Source organism: Coenobita brevimanus, chromosome 60 (assembly GCF_032717465.1).
Source record: "Coenobita brevimanus isolate Jiangsu-jjx chromosome 60, ASM3271746v2, whole genome shotgun sequence".
In the NCBI taxonomy this organism is placed as follows: Eukaryota; Metazoa; Arthropoda; class Malacostraca; order Decapoda; family Coenobitidae; genus Coenobita; species Coenobita brevimanus.
In genome coordinates, this window is record NC_137013.1 from 3,810,678 (window position 1) to 3,836,743 (window position 26,066).

The following is a 26,066-nucleotide window of genomic DNA, read 5'->3' on the forward strand; positions in this document are numbered from 1 at the left end:
GGGAAATGTGGCGTGGGCAGTGAACTATCTACGTCATATGGACAGACACTAATAATATGCATGCAGCTGTTACCACCAGTTGATGCTTTAAAAGGTTTAAGTCTAGTGTAGGTTTTGCATGGATGGTTGGTTAATAAATTCAGTAACAGCGAGGATTACGTAGAACCGTATGCATACAAGAATTTATATTAACTTCTTTGGCTCGGCAGATTACTATTATTTATTTGTTTCAATGCATAATAGTACAGCAGAGGTTATTCTTTGCATTTTAAAAACGTAATTAACTATAAGGGTAAAAACATTACATGGGAAATATTTATCATCATCAAGACACCTATTCAACTCATTTTACTAAGGTATCTTTTAGACAAACTTAAATAGTCATAGGCCAAAGTTTATCGACTTCTAGAAAAGAAAACATGTGGCCGTATTTTATTTATTTTTCGCTCATCGTATTGAATAGGCTGATATAATTATAATGGACTATACTGAACGTCTTTGCTTATTGGCCGTTCCTATCCACATAACTGTTTACATGTATTGTGCAGTATCTACTCGTAAATTATTGTCATTCTTTGGAGAAAGCGGTTTGCTTCATATCTTCAAGCTGATAATACACACACACACACACACACACACACACACACACACACACACACACACACACACACACACACACACACACACACACACACACACACACACACACATTTTTCACCAGGGGTGGTCATCATGACATTAAGGCCTCTGGAATATGTTATATATGGCTTGTATACTGCTGTTAAATAAAGGTTCTTCAAATCTGGATAACACCCCATTAGTTAGGAATGTCGAAATTGTTATCAGTTAATGAAATAATGGGAAAATAGGCATTTAATCCAGTAATATGGAAGGAGCAGAACAAGTCGTGTGAAGAATTATTTTTGTGCAATAACTGACCCTTGACGTCACGCCCGCCTGCCTTTATATAGCAGGGCAGAACTCGGGGACTTCAGTGTGAGAGGCAGTCCCGTCACGATACCCAACATGAACTCAAAGGTGGGAAGCTGTATGAAAAATGAAAAGCAGCTTATTTTTATTATAAACGTCTTTGAGTAACGAAATGTGCAGACATCAGATGGTGCCTCACCTATGAAAAGCATACTTAACTTGACAGCAGAGTAAAGCAAAATGATGCAGAATTATCCTATATTGCAATACTTATCATAAATAATGTATCACGTGCTTTGGATTTTCTATTCACTTAAATGACTTCTTTCATTTCTAACATGAAACCCTGTAAAACAGGAACAATTATTCATTTCAATGTATAATGTTGAAAGCAGAGCTGCCAATATTCTCCTAATATCTACAAAATCTTCCTTCATCTGCACATCAACTTGTGACTTGACACGTCTGTCACAATATTCACACAGTGCAAAACTATATCTAGAGTCTGTACTGTACTAAGGCCGTCGCAATTCTGGCGGTTAGGGAAGATTCTCCCGCGTACCAAAAGTTGCTTTATGCTACACAGTCTCTTCCTCAGGTGCTGTCAGTGTATGTGCTGGTGGCTGTGGCTGCTGTTTCTGCTGACCATCGCCCTTCATACGGCTATGGCTCCCCGGTTAGTGGTATCATTCATTTGCATTTTCTCAGCATATTTGCTACATAAGAAGGAAGTGTGCTGGTTAAAATTCTGAAACTGATATGAAACAAAAATCGTAGTTACACACAAAAAGCTAGCAATAAATACGATAAAATATTTTGTTCGTCCATATCACAGAGTTTTCCTTGGTAACGAAGCATAGATACATGGCATAAATTATTTAGTTCAGCTTAAACACATCATACCAATAAAGCAAAATTTACTTAGAGTTACAAGAGGAGCTTCTTGTTGCCTCACGCATGAATTATAATAACAGAAGTGTCGCCTGAGACTATCACTGCTCTCCTGTAACATTCCTAAGAGTAAGTGTTCCATGTTCATGAAGTCTCACCGAGTATTCCATATAACAGGACTTCTCCGCTGAGTCCCTTGAGTCTTTTGAGTCCTTCGAATCCAGAGAGGCCAAGTACGACTTCAACTGGGCCGTGAGGGACTCCTCCTCCGGCAACGACTTCGGCCATCAGGAGAGTCGTGATGGCGACAACACCGATGGGTCGTACTACGTGCACCTGCCCGACGGTCGCCGCCAGACGGTGACCTACTACGTGGACGGTGACTCCGGCTACATTGCTGACGTCAAGTATTCTGGTGAAGCTCGTTACCCAGACTCATACGAGTCAGCATCGTTCGAATCTGCCTCCTTCGAGCACGTAGCGTCACCCAGCTTCTATGGTCCTCCCAGACCTTCCTACGGTTAGGTCTGGTGTATACATTGTTGTAACTATACCATTAGGTCTGTGGATGGATAAATCACTGTACAAATAGATAAGAATATAGCCAAGGACGCTTATTGCTACGTGTTATTATCATTAACACTGTTTACTGAAGCTTCCTACGGTTTGGCCAGTCTTCTTTGCAACTGAGCCCAAGTCTTGTGTTCATAATTATTTGTTTAGAGAATATTTATTTTACCAGAGTACATATTCTTATGGTTTCGATCTGGCAGTCTGTCCAATAAACCCGCATGCATATTATTAGTGTTTTTTCACCTTTAACATCAATGTCCTACATAAGTAAGTGGGTAGTAATGTTTCTTAATGTATTATTTCAGTCTACGTACAGTGCTCGGGTTGTACGATAATCACGGCTACTTGGAAAATGAGCGTCTCTGACAAATTGTAGACATGTACAAACATCACACAAGTGATCATAGCAATATATGAGAAACCACAAAAACATTGGAATCATTGTGTGAGAGACGCCTGCAATAAAATTTCATGAGTATACTAAACGCAGCTTGTGTGAGAGAGTGAAGGAGGAACGAGAGAGGGGGTTTGGTGGCGGGCTACAGTATCTTTATATGTATCTTTCCTTGAAGGTGTACAGTACTTGCATTTTCCTGTCTGCCAGTAAAAGGGGACAGTTGTCACAAGCATGCTTTAATATCTTGTGTATTACTTCAGGCTTCCGCTTTTGTCTTTTGTTTGTCCCTTGATCTCGTTTAAAGAATAAACGTTTTCCTAGCATAAGAAATTTCCTGACGATGCCTATATAGGAGGAATTGTTGGGAGGGGGGGGGTGAGGTTGCGTAAACAGGCAGCGGAGTCGTCCAGCTATGGCAGTGCCACCTTGCTAAGGCGCCCCTCTCCAGCACCAGTCTCCATGACTGAAAAAGCAGGAATGGATCTGAGTACATTATGTCTACTGTACATCATGGCAACTAAGAGGTAAAGTGACAGGATGAAACAGACAGATGCAAATAGTGGGATGAAATACTGTGTAGTTCAAAAGCCAGCAATGCTGGAATGGAACGGACTAACAATCAATAGGTCAGACGGGAAAATGTGAGAAGCTTTTATCCTGCTGTCGATTGCCAGAGGCAGATGATCTGTTTATCCGTTAACAGCCAACCGCCTTAAGCACACAGAGGGTGCTACGAACAAATCGCCTCCATGTCAACTTGCCCTCCGCCTGCAGGCTGCCATCTCTCTAAATCACACCACTCTCATTCATATTCCTCTCCATCCGATCATTCCACCTCATCATTCGTCACTTCCATCCCTTCTCTCTCACCATTTAACCAATAACCTCTCCATAATCGTATCACATAATCCAGCTCTTGCGTTGGTTAAACCTGTCCGTATGACATCAGGTCATAATAACATAGTAATGATTTTCAAGCAGACTGATACATACATATGGTATAACATTTGCTATATTTGGTTGTATAGTTTAAAAAGTGTTTGAACTCGTAATGGATTAATTGTATGTGTTGTGGCTGTAAAGAGGCATCACCTTATATACTTCAGGCGAAGGAATATGTGACCAACAGCGTGCATAAGGACAGTTCCTCACTGCTTTCACATCAAACTAGGTCCAACAAGATCCATTCAGGTCCAGTTTAATCCATTCAGGTCACCTTAGGTCCATTCCAATCCTTCCGGTTCATTTCAACCATTTTCAGACACCAGAGTCACTTCAGGTGACCTCAGGTCCATGAGGTCGGCTTAGGTCAACAAAAATTAATCAGGCTCTTAAGCGCGAGTGCCAAATGTCAGGCAAGGAGTGAAAAGGTTTTAATATACATTTCATATCTTATGGATTAGGTTAGCTGGGTGGATATAAGTGGAAGAGATCGACTGGGATGCTGGTGGTTGGTACAACTGGGTGATGACAAGACTCTATATAAAGACAGAATACATAGACTGGCTGATTTTTACACGCCGGTGATTTCAAAAAAAGGTAGAAAAACATGCGATGGGAAGAGAGGAGTGAGCCGGGTGGTTAGGCTGGCTTTGGTTGGTGGCTGGCGGTGGTACAGGACATGACAAGTACATTCAGTGAAGATGGGCGTTGTATAAGACGCTGTGCCGGTCACGAAATAAGATTTTACATACTGTCGAAGTTCGTTGCCTTAGGGAAAAAAAAAAAAATTGTTCTGTACAGGGAGGTGGGATGGACGAGGGTGGAATAAAAGACTCTTTGATGATTGGCATTGTCGATTAGCCTTTTCTTTTTTCTTTCTTTCTTTTTTTTTTTTGTTACTAACTAAAGTGGCTTTGCTTGAAAACTTTACCAACATCAACAGCAGTGGGAAGGCAGAATCGTTACACTCCCCGCAACTCATTAGAAGTTCCAGAAACTTCATAACAATAATGAGCTATGGTCTCTATCCACTTATCTACCACCTATGTATGAGCTTAGGAAAATTCTGTGCATAAAAAGATACAGAAGAAAACTGATGCATCAATGATCATTCCTTCTCCACTGTCCTACACTGGCTTCCTGACCCCCGAAGCGGTGATGTGATCACTAAGGACAGTTGAAGCACAAAACACATTGTGTTGGCTTCTGATGGGTCGACCAGGTCACAACATGGAACAGTTCATCTCCTCCGCATCAGGAACTGTGCCAGGTTCTAAACTGAATCTGCACAATTTTCAGTAAAACATTTTAGTTACAAGGGATGTAGTTGTTCCATTGTATATAAAACTTTCTTTGCTGTCATTAATCACATCTGCTGTTAAAATCTTGAGGTGGCTTCTCGTGCTGCTTTCCCATTATTGATCCCGACTCTGTAGAAAGGTTGTACACTGAATGTGCCAACTCCTATAATGTTCTTAATACGTATTGTACTCCATGTGGTGCTAGCGGTTCTGTAGCTAATGCTCTTAATAAATGTGTTTCCTTCTTCAGTAGTACCGTGAGTTGACCTTCAGCATTGCTACACAGTTACACAAAACAGCATTGTTACACCACCATGCTACACTACCAACCACACCAATATAAAACCGTACCACCCCACTGCACCACACTATTATGCCACCATATCACACCACTGCACACGTACCAAACCAGTACACAACATTATTATATCATTATACCACACCATTACACCACACTCTCATACCATTATACCACACTACTACACAACACTAATACACACATACAACAGCTCAGCACATCACAGTTATACCATCATACCACACAACTGCACAATGCCAAATAAAAATACACCACTGCACAACACTAACACACAACCACACCACACTATCACCCAAAACTATTATACCACCATACCACCTCATCACACAACATAATTACACAACCATACTTCACCATACCAGCACACAGCACTAATACACCACATGCCACAACACAATAAAACACCATTATACAGCACCATACCACACCACACCATGAGCAAACCATATTACACCACCGGAGAACACGACTGCACCACCACACCACACCACACAATTACACCACCATTTCGCACCATCACACAACACTAATACACAAACGTATCTCTCCACCACACAGTACTATTACATTACCACACCATACCAAGGCAGAACACAACACTATTACACCACCAAACCATACCACACCACACCACACCACGCTACCACACGGTACTATTGCACTTCCACTCCACACCACATCACATCACGTCAGACCACTTTACAACACTATTACACCATCACATCACACCATACCACCACATGACACTATTACATTACCACACCACACCACAACACAGCACCACACAACTCTATTACAGCATGTCGCCACACCAAATCACTACACATACTGATTTGGTGTGGTGACATGGCGTAATAATGTTGTGCGGTGATGTGTTGTGGTGTGGTGTGGTAATGTAATAGTGTCAATGCCTTAAGGTCACTTGCCCACACAACATTTGGACACAACAAAGAAACCACCACCACAGTATACAAACAATATATACGATCAGTGATGAATTATCCAAGCCCTGCTTGGGCTACTAACCTCATTAAAACACACTACAACACTCTACAGACCATACAAAACAAGGCCCAAAAAATAATCACAGGCTGCGCAGCTATTACACCCGCAGACCACCTACATCAAGAAACAAAAGTCCTCAAAGTCAAGGATCACCTAGACATGAGAGGCACCCATATTCTCGCTGCAGCCTCCACAAACCCACAACATCCACTACACTACATGGTAACACATCCACACACACCAAGGAACATCAAAACAACACCCAGCACACGATACCATACACAAATACCGTCATCTCTTCCCCCTCGCCCATCTCAGACCAGCTTCCAGAAGCATATCCACACTCAGATCACTCGCCGCTCCATTCAGTCACTTAAAGACAACACAGCTGAATGCACGGCCTCCTGACATCCACCCTTCTGAATCCTATCTCCCTCGTGAGGACGGGGTCAACCTGGCCAGGCTGAGATGTGGACATCATCCAGCCCTCTTAAGTTACCAGAAGAGGTTGGATGACTCCGTCGCTGATGTTTGTCCAGAATGCAACACAGCACCCCATACTATTAAGCACATTATGGAAGACTGCATTGCACACAATCACCTACGCCAACAACACAACATACACTTCTTGAGAGCTCTGTGGGAAAGCCCGGTCTCGGCCATGGCCTTCCTTAGGGACTCGGGGCTGTTCAGCCAGACTGCCGAGGGAACAACAACAACTATAATAACTACTACTATTACTACACATACTGCACTACATTACGTACTATAAAGCCATTTTACGATTCGAGGTGGTATATTATAGGGATGGGTGGATTGTTCCGAGGTAGAACATGTACATTATGTGTGTGAGAGGAAGGGGGAGGGAGGCAATGTCCAATGAGAGGGAGATGCAGGAAGCTAGTTGAGAATAATATCTAATATATAGTTACCATGTATTCTGGTGGGATCTGGAGATGGGCTGTGAATTATCTACGTGACTTTGGCTGAAATGCAGAAATTGTAATATGCATACAGTATATACCATCAATGAAGAGTTGGTAAAAGTGAGGTGGGAACAAGGACTGAGGTACTGTATATATATCTATATTATTTGTCTATCTATCTATCCATATCTAAATATATCTATATCAATATCTATATATCTGTATCAATAGCTGTATCTACCTCTAACTATCTATTTATCAATCAATCTATCTATCTATCTATATCTATATCTATCTATCTACCTATCTAAATCTATATCTATCTATCTATCTATATATACATAATACATATATACCCGTGAATATATATATATATATATATATATATATATATATATATATATATATATATATATATATATATATATATATATATATATATATATATATACACTAGGCAGCGCAGTTGTGTCGGTAAATTACTGCCAGGTTTTATACTGACCATAAAACAGTATAGCACATGTTTATTATGTGCATTTAACAATATTAACCAAAAGGGTACAATAGTTTACAGGGAAACAAATTTCCATTTTTGAGACAAGTATTCAGTTTATTTGCTTCACCGTATATTACACAAACCGCAATGGTTATAAAATTTATTGCTTTCCAGAAAAATGTATGTAGCTGCTTTTTAATTATTTTTTCACTTATGGTACTATATAAACTGATATCATTATAATTGATTATTATAAGTTTCTTTGCTCATTTGCCTTTCCTCTCTACATGGTTTCTTGCATATACTGTGTAGTACCTAAATCCGTGTCAGTGTTAGGAAATAACGCTCTGCTTCATATCTTCAAGCTGATCACACACACACACACACACACACACACACACACACACACACACTTGCAGTCTGTAATTGCTTGCGTTCTGGAAATAAGTATCGAGGATAGCTTGTTCATTTTTCACCAGGGATGGTCATCATGATATTAAGGCCTCTGGAATATGTTATATATGGCTTGTATACTGCTGTTTAATTAAGGGTTCTTCAAATCTGGATAACATCCCATTAGTTAGTAATGTCGAATTTATTATCGGTTAACGAAACAATGGGAAAATAGGCATTTAATCCAGTAATATGGAAGGAGCAGAACAAGTCGTGTGAAGAATTATTTTTGTGCAATAACTGACCGCGTGACGTCACGCCCGCCTGCCTTTATATAGCAGGGCAGAACTCGGGGACTTCAGTGTTAGAGGCAGTCCCGTCACGATACCCAACATGAACTCAAAGGTGGGAAGCAATGGAAGAAATGAAGACCTGCTCATTTTTATTTCACACTCTACGATACCCAAGTTCTACTAATCTGATGCGTCTTTCAGTGACGTAATGTTAAGATGTCAAGTACTCGTTCACTTATAAAACGCACCCTCTGAAAGCAGTGTAATAATTAAGTGATTAATGATTACCCATATATTGCAATACTTACCACAAATATTGAAGCCCTGTAAAACATGAATACTTATTCATTTCAGTATACAATATCGGCAGCAGTACCAACAGTACTGTTTTAATATCAAAACAATGTCCCTTTATTAACAATTCATTTGGTGGCTTGGCACGTCTGTCATCATTCAGTGCAAAATTATATCCAGCCTCTGCACTGAACCAGGACCACTGCGATTTCTGACTGTTAATGAAGCTACTGGCTCTTCCCGCGCACCAAAACCAACACGAAGCTGAACATGATCTTTTCCTCAGGTGCTGTCAGTGTGTGTGCTGGTGGCTGTGGCTGCCGTGTCTGCTGACCATGGCCCTTCATACGGCCAGGGCTCCTCGGTTAGTGCTCAACACAGGCAATACATAATTCACTTGCATTTTCCCAGCATGCGTTGAACTCCTTCAGAAGGAAGTGTGCTGGTTACATTTTTGAAACTGATACTAAACACAAGAATCGTAATTTACACTAAGAAGCCAGCGATGAATACCATTAGATTCTTAGTCTCAATCCCAGTGTATTCCTTGGTAACAAGGCGTTATTACACGGTTTACAGTATTCAGGCCAACTTGACTACAACAAAACATTTAAGCATAATTTATTTAGTTTTAGGAGAGATTTTTATTGCCGCACACATGAATTTTAATGGCAGTTGTTAGATTTGCTGTCTGATATTAAAACTGCTATCTTGCAACATTACTTAGAATAAGTGTTCCACCTTCTTCAGTTCTCAGTGAGTATCCCATATAACAGGATTTCTCCGCTGGGTCCTTTGAGTCCTTTGAGTCCTTCGAGTCCAGCGAGGCCAAGTACGACTTCAACTGGGCCGTGAGGGACTCCTCCTCCGGAAACGACTTCGGCCATCAGGAGAGTCGTGATGGCGACAACACCGATGGGTCGTACTACGTGCACCTGCCCGACGGTCGCCGCCAGACGGTGACCTACTACGTGGACGGTGACTCCGGCTACATTGCTGACGTCAAGTATTCTGGCGAAGCTCGTTACCCAGACTCATACGAGTCAGCATCGTTTGAGTCAGCCTCCTTTGAGCACGTAGCCTCTCCCCGTTTCTATGCTCCTCCCAGTCCTTCCTACGGTTAGGTTTGGCGTGTACACTGCTACCACTGTCTACCATCATGTCTGTGTACGGCTAAATCTCTGTATAAATAGATAACTTATCGCTGAAGCTATTTGCAGTTGACATTGAATACCCAGTCGTTCTATAATTATGTACACCTGTATACATCGCTTATGAACCCCTTGTATCGTGTTCGGAATCATAATTCGTTTATTTATTTCTAACAGAGTTCATTTTTATGGAGTTGAACTGGAAACCCGTTCAATAAACCCTCATATATGTTATAATTTCTTTTTATTCCTCCTATATTTACATTAGTTGGACAAGAGAAAGAATTTCTCCTCTGTCAGTAGTGATACGGATGTCTGTATTTGTTTCGTCTGATGAGAGGCGTTCAAAAAGTTTTGGCAACAGGGTAATAAAAGCAAAATTAATAGAGATACATATTTATTGAAGTTCACACTCCTTCAACATACTCTGCTCTAAGGTTTACACAGTTCTGGAGCTGTGTCATCCACTTAACAAAGTACTTTGAGTACTCAGAAACAGGTATACTCTTCAGTTCTGAACTTATCCTCCTGGCAAGGTCCTGTTCCCTTCGAAAATGGATCCCAGCAAGTTTTGCTGGCAGTTTAGGGAATAGCCAAAAGCCACAGGGTGCCGTCCTGACCTGGCACCCTGTGACTTTTGGCTATTCCCTAAGTTGTCAGAAAAACTTGCTGGGATCCATTTTCGAAGGGAACAGGACCTTGCCAGGAGGATAAATTCAGAACTGAGGAGTATACCTGTTTCTGAGTACACGGAGTGCTTTGTTAAGTGGATGACACGGCTCCAGAAGTGTGTAAACCTTAGAGGAGTGTATGTTGAAGGAGTGTGAACTTCAATAAATATCTCTATTAATTTTGCTTTTATTACCCTGTTGCCAAAACTTTTTGAACGCCCCTCGTACACTGAGGAGTTTCTGCATAATTTAGCTTTATAACAATTAGGACTTTATAGACAATGTGTGCCCACGGCGGAATGGAAACACGATTTATTAGCATCAATTAAATGATCCTAACAACCGGCGAAATGCAAAAATGTGATGATCACTGGGCAAGAAATCTTCCAAAATGGAAGGTAGTGTGCTAACTGGATGAAGATTGAGTAGGAGGTGTAGCGAAAGATAGGACGAAGAGATGAGTTGTGAGGTGGGGTGTCTGTGTATAAGGTTCGGCCACACTTGCTCTCGAACATTGTCAGAAACATTGCTCGTGACATATTACATTCATGCTTTGAACATGTTAGTAACGTGTCACAGACATGTTGGTACGGACAATAACACGAGCATGGTTTTCGAGAAAGTCACGGACATGTTCGAAACAAAGGTGAAATAGTCGTGTGATCCAGACTTTGTGAGAGACAGTATCCAGCAACATGGCGATGAGGGAGGACGCCTTACTTGTCGCAGCTGCAATGGTTTTATTATGAGCACAGCAGGGACAAAAAATACCAGCTCGTCAGCGATTTTGGATGCGTCCATCACTTTAGGCCAACCCCTATGGTGATGGACATAATTTTGTAAATGACCTTCTTATAGATGACATTGGACTGCTACTGGTGCAAGTGGGGGATAGTTTATAATTTCGTAATTTCTTCAGGATGTCAAAGACAGATTTTGAAATGGCATCACGGTCGCAGGTAATGGTCTCCTGCTGTGTTAGATTCATGTCCGCAGCTCAAAGCCTCAGCCACACCGGTGCTACCAACGTGATTCCAGCAGAGTTGCCAACATGTTCGAGACACTAGTGTTTCAAACATGTCTGTAACATTGTTCCGGGCACAGTTTGAAACATGCTACCAACACACGTTTCGAGCAAATGTGGCCGCACATTATCTGTGACAGTGATACCATTTCAAAATCTGTCTTTGACATCCTGCAGAAATTAGGGAATTATGAACTATCCCCCACTTGCACCGGTAGCAGTCCAATGTCATCTCTAACAAGGTCATTTATAAAATGATGTCCATCACCATAGGGGTTGGCCTAACGTGATGGTCGAACCCAAAATCGCCGACGAGGAGAAGACCTTTCCAAGACTGGTTACTTTGCTTTGGGAGGGGGCGTGCAGGGAAGAAGTGAGGTGTGTGAGGTACTTAGCGTCGTATATATATTAGGCGTCCGTAGCTCCCCCTCCCAAAAAGAAAATATATATATATACGACCCATCTATATGCTTTTAATCTGTCTATCTATCTATTGCCAGACGCCTCAATCCCGTTCGGGGTGGCCACAAACAAATAGCCTCCACGTCGCCCTGTCCCCCGCCATTTCACTGCCCTGCTCCCAACACACACACCCCTCTCTCACATACCTCTCCACCCCATCCCTCCACCTCAACCTCGGCCTCCCCCTCCCTCTTCCCCCTTCCACCTCACTCACATACACTCTTCGTCAGTCTTTCACCCTCCATCCTCTCCACATGGCCAAACCACCTCAGTGTATTCCTCCTAACGCTTCCTATCACATCTACATCCACACCACAACGCACCTTTATATTCTCATTTGTCAGCCTGTCTCTCCATGTGACTACACAGGCTCCTCTTAAATAACTCATTTCCACTGCTCTCACCTTTGACTTGTGTCCTTCCAGCAACGTCCAAGCTTCACATCCATACGTTAGAGTTGGTATCACAATACTGTCATGTAGTAACTTTTTCACTTCCATGCTCACTTCCCTGCTTCTTATCACTGCTTTCAAGGAACCAGCAACCTTTCTTCCCTGCTGTACCCTTTCAAGCACTTCACCCTCCAAACCTCCATCCTTACTCATCACATTACCCAAGTACTTAAACGTACTCACATTTTCCAATTCCTCACCATCCAACCTCGCTGTACATTCACTGACTTCACCTCTCTCAAAGACCATCACTTTACTCTTCCCTACATTCACCTTTAGATTCTTATCATCTGCAAACAACAGTACAGGGAGTTTACAAACACTACCCACTCTCACCAGGGCCACTCCAACATCCACTAACTCTTTTATTACCCCATCCATGTACAGATTGAACAACCATGGAGACATGACACATCCCTGTTTCAACCCAACCTTCAAAGAGAAAAATTCACTCAGTTCACCATCCACACACACTGCAGCCTTAGTACCATCATACTTACTCTTCACAGCATTCAACAACTTCCCATCTACTCCATATATTCTTAATACTTTCCACAATCCTTGTCTATCCACCCTGTTATATGCTTTCCCCAAATCCATGAAAGCCGCATACAACTTCTTTCCCTTCTCTAGAAGCTTTTCCACTAAAGATCTAAGAATGAATATCTGATCTACACAACCTCTTCCCTTCCTAAATCCTCCCTGTTCTTCTCCAACTAATTCCTCAATTCTTTCTCTAACTCTGTCAATAAGTATCATACCATACACTTTTCCTATTATACTAAGAAGACAAATGTCCCTATGATTACTACACACTTCTTTTTCCCCTTTTCCTTTGTACAAGGGAATAATTATATCTGACTTCCAATCCTCCGGGACTCTACCTTCCTCCCAGGCCAATCTGCACATTTTTCACATCCATTCTACTACTATCTCTCCCCCATGCTTTAGCATTTCACCACACACTCCATCAATTCCTGGGGCTTTCCCCAATTTAACTTTCTTCATTGCTTCCACAACTTCTATCCCACTGATTTCTTCCTGTCTTCTCACCTCCCTCCTTCTCCCAGCCATTCCCCAGCCACTTATACTTGCATTACTTCCATCCTCTATGTTCAACAATTCCTTAAAATGTTCTCTCCATCTGCTCACTTTTTCTCCCTTCTCCACTAGTAATCTACCATTTTTATCTTTCACTCCCCTGCAAACTTCACTTCCACCCTGTCTTACTCTTTTCACCTCTTTCCAGAACATTTTCTTACAGTCCCTCCACTTTACACTCAAATTCCTTCCAAATTCCCCATCCACTCTCTTCTTACTCTCTCTTACCAATCTTTTCACCTCTCTCTTTCTTTCTACTTCTTTCTACATATAACTCTGTCTTCCGCCTCTCAACTTCTTCCACGCCTCTATTTCTCATCCATTCATTGAATGTTTTCTTCTTTTGTGCCACAGCCTGTCTCACCTCTTCAGTCCACCACACTGTTCCTTGCACCCCCCTCCGTCTTCTCTTCATCCCACACACCACATCACATGCTGCACATTTTCTTTTCCTGTGAATATCTCACACACACCTTCCACCTCCCCCATCTGCTCCAATTTATATTTGCCCAGTCATTCCTCCACTTCTCTCTTATACTCTGCCTTTTTCTCATCCTCTTGTAACCTTTCCACTCTCCTTACAAATACTCCTTCTTCCAGTCCTTCCCTTCTTCTATTTCTCCATCTTATTTGGATCTTGATTCTGGCCACCACCAAGTAGTGGTCAGAAAGTCCACTCCCCCAACCTCTATAAGCTCTTGCATCCATTTCACATTTTCGCATCCTTTCATCCACACACACATAATCAATCATTGCCTTCCTTTCATTCAGTTCACCACCCACCCTTCTCATCACTCGCCATGTATACCTGTGGATCATTTTGTGCCTGAAGAGGGTATTGGCTATCATCAACCCCCTTCCAGCACAAATGTCCACTAATGCACTGCCATTCTCATCTATCTCAGCAGGCACACCCCACTCACCAACTATTCCATCCACCTTCACATTTCCTACTTTACCATTCATATCACCGATCAAAAACACTCTCTCATTCCTTCCAAACTTTTCCATGCACATTTCCACATTTGTCCAGAACTCTTCTCTCACTCTGCTTGCACGATCTTGCGTTGGCGCATACACACACACAATCGCCCACATTTGTATTCCAACTTTCAATCTTACCCACACAATCCTTGACCCAACTGATCCATACTCTCTTATGCTCTTCTTCCATCTTTTACTCACAACTATACATACTCCTTCTTTTGCCCCCTCATTCTCACCTACTCCTGCACATATACCCCATCCATACTCCCATTCTCTCACACTCTCACCTCTCCATTTAGTTTCAGTTATTCTGCATACATCAACTTTCGCACCCTCAAGCACATGGACAATCTCTCTTTCACCTCATCAATCGCTCCCCTTACATTCCATGTTCCGATTACCATGTCCTTTGTCCGGTCCTTGGTCGTCCTTTAATCTAATGGCCTAAAATAGTCTCCTCTCCATCTTGAATGCTGAGATGCAAACTGGATTAAACTAGAATATGATACTACTCAGGAAGAAGTGCCATGGTAAGGGAGTCCTTTCTGTGTATTGTCAGACGCCTTAATCCCATAAGGCAGGGGTGGGGAATGTCCGGCCTACGGGCCGTATATGGCCCGCAAGATCATTTGATCAGGCCCGGGAGCCAATTCATCAATGCAATTTCATAAGTTAACCTCCCCCCCCAAACCTCCCTGTTCTGAACCTGTCAGGGTGACCCGATGACACTTTGAGAGGGCAAACTGGGATGGATGTAGGTATTATCTTGCTGACATTCCATGGCCGTCTTTCTTCTCTAGTGATCCCAATTCTACCCAGTCCCATATTCGCTACTTAATACTAGATGGTATGGATTTATTCATACCAAGTCAATAGTTCACTATAAGATCGAACTCTCCAAAATGGCTTGATGGCAACTGTGCCAGAGCAACAGCCCAAAAGTCATTAGCATATCACTCTTACTTAAAATAAAAAACATCTGAATCACCCTCTCAATTTAAAATTGCTAGAAATCATGCAAAAGCTGTATTAAATCTTGCTAAATCAAACTTTCTTCAAAAGCAAGCATCAAAACTACTTAACCACCCTAATGACAATACAATATTCAGGTCAACTCCTAGCCTAATTCTTTCAATAATAACTTAACAAGTCATCATCCATTTCCCCACTAAAATCTTCAGATGGCAACTTTACAAATGATCCGCGTGGGAAAGCAGATATTTTTGCCAGTACATTTGCCAGAAATTCTACCATAGACGATACCAGCCAGAATATCCCAGTACTAGAACTTGACTCTCCCGAAATTATTCTACTTAAAATACAGACAAGATACGTAAAATCCATCCTAGATAATTTACCTACCAACAAAGCTCCAGGCCCAGATGGAATTCCGTCAATTGTTTTGAAAAAGTGTTCCCCTGAACTTGCCTCTGTCCTAGCTAAATTATTCAGACTATGCATACGTACTTCTTCATTCCCAAATTCGTGGAAAGAAACCAATATCCACCCAATTCCGAAGAAAGGAAGTTCCTCTGATCCCTCTGATTACAGACCAATAGCTGTCACATCTTCTCTTGGTAAGGTATTTGAAACTTTAATAAGCACATCGTTAAACATCTTGAATCCAACCACTTAATTAGTGATAGACAATATGGTTTTCGCCACAAAAGATCCACCATGGACATATTCAATCTCCTAACTCATACCATCCTTCAATCAATTGACCTACGTGGAGAAACTAATGCAGTAGCCCTTGATATTTCTAAAGCTTTCGACAGAGTATGGCACCGTTCCCTGCTGTCCAGACTCCCTTGCTATGGACTAACGTTTTTTGTTCCTTTGATTTCCTCATATCTTTGTGACATGAAAATAAGAGTAAAAGTAGATGATGTATAGTCCAATTTTCACTCAATTTATGCCGGCGTGCCGCAGGGGTCAGTTCTGGCGCCAACCCTGTTCCTGGTTCATATTAATGATCTCTTATCTGTCACCCACAATCCCATCCACTCATATGCAGATGACTCAGCACTACATAGTTCATTCACACTCAGACACCCATTTACAAAGTCTAATATCTTTACCTCTCAACTCAGTACAGCACAGCCATCTCCATAAATCAAGACCTATCTACGATCAGTGAATGGGGACAAAACAACCTTGTCTCATTTAATGCTAGTAAAACTAAATATATACAATTTACTAATAGACAGATATTGCCAGATTCATATGTTACCTTCAGTGCTACTAATATTCTCATCTCCAAAAGTATTGAAATTCTCAGCGTCTCACTTAACAATGCCCTCACCTGGACCTCTCATGTTAGATCACTTGCTACAACAACTTGGATTATTGTATAGAGTCCGTAACTTCTTCGCTGATGAGCAGTTAGCTATAATTTATAAGAGTAATGTGCACTCTCAGCTTGAGTATTGCTCACCCTTGTGGAATGGTTGTGGAGAGGTTGCATTAAAACAAATAGACAAAATTCAGAACAAAGCTGTTATAATTGTTACGAACCCTGCCATTACAAATAAACTACCTCCCATACAAGTAAGAAGGAATGTTGCCTCCCTTGCATTATTTTACAGATATTTTTATGGCAAATGCTCAGACGAAGTTGCGTCCATGGTGCCACCTCTCCATGCCTTCCCTCGTGCTACGCTGGCATCTGGTAGTGCTCATGACTGGAATGTCACTCAGCCATATTTCAGAACTTCTGCCTATCAGAATTCTTTCATTCCCTGAACTGCATCACTTTGGAACTCGCTTCCCCAGAGTTGTTTCCCTCCAAACTTCAACCCACAGCTGTTCAAATCTAACTGTTACAGATATTTTATGAACAGAGGACACCAGTAATCTGGTGTATGGATTATTTTTTTTATTCATTTGTTTTTACTTCCTCTTTTCTGATATATATATATATATATATATATATATATATATATATATATATATATATATATATATATATATATATATATATATATATATATATACATATATGTATAATCACCCGTACCACCCGACATCACACGCCTCACCAAAGAGAAGCAGTTCCAGCCATCGCACTAGAGGTGAGTTAAACGTGTGACAAAAAAAAAAAAAAAAAGTTGATTTTAAGTTGACAATTTTGTATGGCCCGCGAATGATGTTAAAAATATCCTAATGGCTCTTAATAGGAGAAAGGTTCCCCACCCTTGCCGCAAGTGGTGGCCACAATCAAATCGACTCCATGTCGCCCTGTCCCCCACCATTTCACTGCCCTGCTCCTAGTTCACACCCTCCTCTCTCATATAGGCTACCTCTCCACTCCATCCTCCCATCTCATCCCTGGCCTCCAGCTCCCTCTCCCCCCCTCCACCTCACTCACATACACTCTCCTCGTCAGTTTCTCGTTCTTCATCCTCTCCACATGGAAGTTGAGCCATAATATTGTCCTATTCTGCCACGGATCTACCTGAAATAAGCTGCCAATGGACACAAATCTAGGCCAAGGTAGGGTAAAACATCTATGGTCAATTTACATCCAGGTTCCAATTTCAGTTTTAGGTACGAGGGGACTGGAACAAGAGGGACCCTATCTAAAGATCATGCAGTCAGCTCAGGAATTAATTTCGGGATCTCTCTTAAATGGTTATGGTTGCGTACGGTTAATACTATTCTTGTTACCAGCAGACGATTTCATCCAACATTAAGAAGATATTGTGATGGAGTTCAGTGAATAAACTTGATGAAATGGCCAGTTGTGGATGTGACATAGAGAGTTAGGAAAAATACATTGAAGTGGTTTGGCCATGTGGAGAGGATGGAGGGCGAGGGACTAACAAGGAAAGTGTATGCGAATAGGGTGGAAGGGGGAGAGGAAGGGAGAGGCCGAGGATGAGATGGAGGGATGGAGTGGAGAGGTATATGAGAGGAGGGGGTGAGCTGGGAGCAAGGTGGTGAAATGGCGTTGGACAGGGCGACATGGAGGCAATTTGTCTGTGGCCATCCCTTACGGGATTAGGCGTCTGGCAATAGATGGACAGAATTACAAAACACGTCCCCTGACTGAAGTAGGCCTAGTAGAAGAGTAAGGTGATAGTGAATGTCAGAATCAAGGTTATGGGGGTCTTATACCGAATAGTTATGAGGACTGGATGAGGCTACAATGCATGAAGAGATACCTTGTTAATGCTTTCTGTGTGACATGTATTTTTATCTGTTGTTCTCTACACCAGCAGATATTTTTATACGGCTTAGGAGAGACTTTTATAATGCAGGGTTCATATATAGCTCTATATAAGATCCTTCCCGAACTGATCAAAATGGTTTAGCAGTACCATGCTAAAAAGAAAATGTTATATTGGAGGACGGGATTAAGGATGTTGTCAGTTATCTGATTATCATTTATTTATTTTATTAACTTCTTTTACCAATCAGCACAAACCCTAACACACTAATGAACAATGTGGCTGAACGTCGTGCAAGAATGAGAGTAATTTGGCAAGACAGCTTAAAAATAGGAAACAGAGCAGCTGCAGGGTGAAATAACTGTTGATGACAAAATTAGAACTACGAAACACGGACAAAAGGATTCACACGGAAGTTCACAAGGATGATGGAGTTGTATTAAGCCTTTCACGTAGATGATGTATGTTTCATCTTTTAATTCCACCAACAACAGATGCTTTTATTCAACTACTTTGTACCATTTTCCTGATATTATTATTTTTTTTTTTGTTCTTGTTTATATTTGCCAATATGATAGTTGACAGACCTTTGCGGTTAGCGGTCCACTCAGAGTTTGGGGAGGATTGTGTATTGCAGTGGCATGACTCACACATACATACATATATACTGTACATACATGCATAACACGTACCTATACGCGCACCTACATATACTGTACGTTACAGATATACATACTCGCAGACGTTCTTATAATTACATACATGAATGTAGACACACATATTCTACTATTATACATATAGTCCCCACATACAATATTCCATTTTAGTATTGAATATATTGATAAAGTCAGTCCAGTAATTATCCTTTCCTGTAAAAATAACTCCCCTAAGCTGGGTAAAATAGTCAGAAGGTAACAAATAAACTGTATGATACGCCACTGAAGTAAATAGGTTCAACTAAATATTCGTATTAAATGGTTAATGTGTCTTAAATGAGTCAGTCCTATGAATCTGCATGTGGTGTATTTTGCCTGATCAAAGAAAACGGTATATGGTGTGATGGTCGGTAAATTTTAGGGAGAGCTTTCTTAAATTACCTGTAAGAGAGTATTTGAGGATTACACTGGGGCAGAATAAAAAGACCTAACATTAATGCACATCGATTTCACGGGTGTAATTTAGGAGAAAATCATTTCTAGCAGTCACATTTATTCCGCAAACAGGACACACAGCCGCCAAATTTACAGGCCACATCCCTATTCCAATTCTAGGTATGAACAACTTTGAATGTCTGAGTAGGGCAGTATGAGGTAGCAATAGTTAATAGTCCCAGGTTTATCGAAAGTGTGAGCCCGGTGGACTGCAGGCTAAAGATGTCCTTCTTCCGCAGTCCATCCTCCTCCTCTTAGGAAGTAGTTGAGGGACGATTGTATAACCTAGCAGTTAAGCCGCCTACTTAATACCGGTGCCACCAAATGAAGGCGGCCCTTGCCAGCTCCGGGGTAATGTGAAGGAGTGCAACAAGGATGTAGACGGACAGCCTGAGAAAATGTATGCGTGAAGGTGACGTGTAATGTAAGTGTGGTGTTATTCTGAGGTTCCCATGACAGACTATCAGCTGAATAAAATCGCCTGGCGTTACCTGCAATAGAATATCAGAGTTGTCCCGATTATGAAGGGGATTATAACAGCAGTATTAACTCTGCAGTCTCATGTGACTCACTCTCAGCTAAATAAAATTGTCTGCCGTTAATTGTTATAATACTAGAGTTGTCCCGGCCATAACCGAATCAATGGTAATGGTATTAAAATTTAGGCTCCTATAACCAATTATCAACATTATTTATTTATTTATTTTTTTTGGGGGGGGGACCTCAACTGAAATAGAATACGAAAGATGTCCTCACGAATGACTTTACTACGAATTATATCATTCTTATGCATATGAAATTAACAAGCAAGGGAATACAAGGTATGATAATATATGCTAAGTAATTTGCTAGAGGAAAGGACCAACAAACTCTCCCGTGCGGACGGGCGTATGTCTAACCCTCTCATGTTTGAGACAACTCCGGTATTCAACTTCAGGTAATATCAGACGATTTCTTCAGTTGATGCTGATGTCCTGAGTATTTGTCACAGACAAGTTTGTTGAATTATTCGTGTGTTTAATTACCCTACATGGTATTTTCTGTAGTTCGTAGGCTAGCTTCAGTTACTATGGGATTCGGGTATTCAGGCTTCAGAGTTTCATTAAGTATGAGGTGGCATTGGCCTATGTTACTGTGGTTCGGGTGTTAGATTCGTTTATATCTGTAAATAAGTAACCTACAGTAAAGCTTCATCTAATGTTTCCTGATGTGTGATGCAATGTTCCATGCCGTAAGCTTTATATGTGTATCTTACATCAGGTTATTAGCAGCACGACTAACTGATTTTAGTCAGGCCTCATTAAAGCGAAGTTGTCACTCGCAATAACTCTTTCTCACAGGCCCTTGTGAGCCCAGAGGCAAAATAATTCTGGTGCTGGTGCAAAGGTGGGGTTAAGAAGATCTATGTCCTGAGCCTTCTCTGTACTGCTGCCGTCTGGGGGATAGAACCAGTGATTACTGTATACGTATACACGATGACAGAAAAGAGACGCTTGCAGCCAACGGAGAAAATGGATGACCAGGATATGTGCTGGCAACTTAGTGGACCGTCCATCAAGCCCTCTATTGTGGTTACACATAATCTTGTTGTCTTGGTCGTTGATATACTGTTGCGTCATAGGAAAACTAATATAAATCTTTAATAAATACGAATAGGAGGATATTCATTCCTCCATCCTGATGTTATATATTAGCCATGTTTATTTCTTCTTTAGTATATTCTTATTCGAGTATATATATGGGGAATGTTATCTTCTATAGTGATTTATTCTTTATATAGTTAACTAGTATCAGAATATATTTACTGCTTCTGTCATCCTGATGTGTAGCAGTTCTTTTTTTTTTCTCTCTCATTATTTTCTCTCGTAACTTGTCTTCTCCTCTATATATGTCTTATTTATGTCACGGGGGGATATGAAATTTACGTATAAATGCTTGATATTACTCGAAAGTAAACACAAGGAATTGACTTGTGAAATCAAGTAACAAGTTTTACTTTGTCTGGCTTACTTCGCCAGTTCTCTAAGGACGAGAATTTTATAAACTTTCTCAACAGTACACAGCGGAGACTAATCTACTCACGGGTGCTAATTGTTAGTATTGTTAGCCTCTGAGAAAAGTATTCTTACTCCCTGACAATCGATAACTGATACTGCTAATGGACAGGTCCTTGCTGGTGCTTAACTCTTAGGTGGCACAACGGATTTAAGTTTTGATGTGGAAGAACTGACTTAAATACAAGTCGTGAATAATGCAAGGAGCTTGTGCAAACTAGGAGCGGCAAACTAAAGTAAGCTTAATATGGAGAAATGAAACACCATTAACACAGTTAAACGTGCTCAAAGAAAAGAACTATAAATTTATTGATTACAATAAAATAAATTTACGTTACATGAATCTCGAAATGAATTCAAAAGAGGAGTTCACGGTCACAGGGGGACTCGTGAATTCAAATAGCAATGGAAATAAACTCACTGTCTGTATTTCCAGCTTCCTATGATCTTCAGTCTTTCAAACGCAGTGTGTCCAGGCATCTCGAAATGATCGGATCTTGAATTTGGCTCTTTCTTGTATTTTGTTTTTCTGTTGGACGGAACAATTTTGCGGGCTCGGGGCCTTTAGTTCCTTTTTCCTCACATAAAAAAAAAAAATATTGAAAGCGCAAAATCCTACAAGCCGGCTATACTTATGCAGTTAAATATAATGGTCTCTCTCTCTCTCTCTCTCTCTCTCTCTCTCTCTCTCTCTCTCTCTTACACACACACACACACACACACACACACACACACACACACAACTGGCCGGCCACTAATCTGGAATTTGACCATGTAAAGTCACTACCTCAGACCGTGTAAAGGCTATTCTGGGGCAACCAGTCGTGTGAATGTTCATTTTAGCTGGAACTTGACTTGACTGACCCCTGTATTCACACAATTACCACCCAGTTTGGAGCAGCGATGATAAGGGTCAACCCGCATCGAAAAACAAGGAGAAAAAGGAGGCGGAGCCAAAGACAAGTGATGAGGACCGCCCCAAAGAATGCAGCAGTTAGCCCCCCAGCTGAATAACCTGGTGTGACCGCCCTCTTAAAGGTATTACTGGAGAGAGATATAATATAGCTGCTCAGATAGACTGCTGAAGGAAAAAAGAGGCATGGCTACTGGGATACTCTCAGGAGTGGTTGGAGGTGGCAGAGGGCGAATCTCCCGAGCCAGGATCAATGAACCATATAGCTCTGTAGGGCAAGGAGAGATCCTTGGAGGGACCCCTACATTTTTCACCAGAAATAAGCTACCCTGGTGCAGGCTCGAACTGCCAACTTGACTATCGTGAAGCGCGAGTGCTAGCACAAAGCTATTCTGGCCCCTGGAGAACTGCTACTCTTTCATCTCCAGCCTCCTTTAAGTTCCCGTCTCAGTTTAGTGATACAGTGTAAGGCGTACTCCAAGATATCGAGTCGTAGGTTAGGAAATTTTATTTAACCTGTACACATAGCAGCCATGTAATGTAACTTCTCATTTAGTACTCAATTAACTGAAGTGTCTGACTGATCTTGTTTGAACTGGTTTGTAAATGATTCTAATTAGGTTGGAAGTTTCCTGCTGTGCACCTGTTCATTATACAAAAGAGCGGAATTCTGTAATGTGTTGTGTAGAATTTTGTTAGTAAAGTAAATTTTATCTGTTTACTTGTCATTGCCTTTCATCTGACCCTCAGAGTCAGAAATCTCCCTGCATGGTCCGTAGCACACGCACACACACACACACACACACACACACACACACACACACACACACACACTCACACAACCAAATGAATAAGGACACCATGAATACAGATGCATAAAGAAGCTGAAATTCGCAGTCATGTCCAGATCTAACCTGAATTACCTGGCTGCACTGAGGTTGTATGTGTAGTGTGTGATGATATACCTGGAATTATAAACCATACAGTAAAATTTATATTTCTCTACAAGAATCAGTCAGAGCAACCTTAAGTCTTAACTGCCTCAGTATTATAGTAAGTCCTGTCTGATAGCATTAGATGCTTGATACATATAGTTTATATTTTGGTCGGGGCAAGCACCACGTTACACTTAGGGGTTGTCTGTCCAGTCATATGACATATAGGTGTAAAATACTGACAGCAGATCTTGCAACTTTTGTGTAACTCACCATTTTCACACACATGAGGCACACAAACATCATTCTGCCACATGATACACCTGTAGAAACAATTAGTACATTCAGGAAATCTTCCATATTAGGAGAAATGTACAAATATAGATGAGTACTGAGATCTGTATATGACCAAACATACTACTACTCTTGTCATTCCTGGGCGAATCGTCAATAGCCATGCGTTAGAACGTCTTAGCAATATTTATCGACCTTTACCTTGGGGAATCGATGATACAAGAATTGCCTGGAAGGGGGAGGCGGCTTGGCTGTACTTCGCACAACACAAGAGTGCGAAAGGCCGATCGTATTTTCCTGCTTTCAATATCAGGTGCATATGAGAAAGGGCACTTGGTCTTACAACACACACCACAAAAATACAGCGATAGTTCCTTTATATTAATCCCTTCACTGTTACATAATTTATCTAAAACATGTATTTTATATGTAAGTATCTGACTCGGATTAACAGATTATGAACGTTTATTTAATTATTATTATTTTTTTTTTTAGGCATACAGAAGGCAAAACGACGATAGCTGAGGTGAGATCGTGGCGAAACGTCTATTCCTCAAACGTATGCTTTGTATACGTGCCATCTACATTCATCAAACAACACTATCCTGTTCTGAGGTTCCGTCAGGCTTTGAGCTTTCCTCTTATCGTGTACTGTATATAGTCAATGTATATAACATTCTTGGAATATCACGTTTACTGATGAAGTCTGGCCTTTTCTGGTATACCTGCGATATCAAGAGGAGGAAAGAACAAGGTAGATACAGACAGAGGTGTTCCTTGGCATTACACTACGACCGCACAGCAAGTGCTGGGCGGTGTTCTATTTAGTTTAGGATAAATGTAAATTTGATGTGTCCATTTCGCAGTTCCCTGGCACTGTGTAACGTGAGAGGGTCAGTGGAGTGTGATAACCTTTATACTACTTTATTATTTCTTTTGATACATCAGTTGGTCAGTTGGAATGAAGAAACGAACTTCGAAAAACAGAAAAAAACATGCGTATAAGAAGATGCAGTTACCATTAACCCTCTCTTGATCGGGACAACTCACTCTCTAGCATTGCAATAGTTAACGCCAAGCGATTCTATTCAGTTAATAACAATTCATACGATCTTGTGTCACTTTTATGATTAGCCCTTTCTGGTCGAGACAACTCTTTATAAGTTATTTAACGCCCAACTATGTTATTCAACTGAGAGTCGTACTAACCTGAGTGGTAACGACACCATACTATGCAATGAATCCCGGAAAGAAAGTATCAGGAAAAAAAGTAACAGTAAAAAACGTAAGGGAAAGAACTAATCTAACCTAACCTAACCTAATCTAACCTAACCTAACCTGACTTAATCTAACCTAACCTAACCTAATCTAACCTAACCTAACCTAATCTGACCTAATCTAACCTGACCTAACCTAGGAAAAGTTGTTACTTTTTGACTGTTACTTTTTTCCTGATACTTTCTTTCCGATTCCCACTATGCAATATCACCTTCCCTCTTATATTTGTCGATAGTATCCGTCAACTTTTTTTTTGGTCTGACCCTTCTTCTTCCAACCACTTACTCTTACAACATCCCATCCCGCTCGTGCCAGTAACTGAAATCAGGACTTGTATCATTAATAAGACATCTGCGCTTTGTCTATGGGAAGATCTGGAAGCAAAAACACAGGTCTTAATGACCCTCGTGAAGTCGGTAAACATTAATCCTGAACCTTTCTCTCGAACATAAGCCTCAGATACTTTCCTTGTTTATCAAAGTTCTTCCTCAAATTTACTGATCAATGCACAAAGTAGCGTTTTCTCTGATTAGCAAATTACATGCCATGTACAAGGACTGACTCTTGTAAGGTAGAAATACCAGTGACTATGCAACGCTCCCACAACTCACCCGATCTCTCATCCTACTGTCACATCCTCAGGTATCGCCCAGTTTGGACC

General features: G+C 41.1%; 2 protein-coding genes across 2 annotated transcripts; both read left to right on the plus strand.

Annotated features, from left to right (window-relative positions):
• Positions 1 to 1,026: 1,026 nt before the first annotated feature.
• Positions 1,027 to 2,346, plus strand: LOC145403181 (uncharacterized). Its single transcript, XM_080274997.1, has 3 exons — positions 1,027 to 1,038; positions 1,529 to 1,606; positions 1,999 to 2,346. Exons 1-3 carry the CDS (start codon positions 1,027 to 1,029, stop codon positions 2,344 to 2,346), a joined length of 438 nt encoding a protein of 145 aa, XP_080131123.1.
• A 6,220-nt stretch (positions 2,347 to 8,566) lies between these two features.
• LOC145403127 (uncharacterized) lies at positions 8,567 to 9,884 on the plus strand. The gene is made up of 3 exons (XM_080274954.1): positions 8,567 to 8,578; positions 9,047 to 9,124; positions 9,537 to 9,884. The coding sequence occupies exons 1-3, from the start codon at positions 8,567 to 8,569 to the stop codon at positions 9,882 to 9,884; spliced, it is 438 nt and encodes a 145-aa protein (XP_080131080.1).
• The last annotated feature ends 16,182 nt before the right edge of the window (positions 9,885 to 26,066 follow it).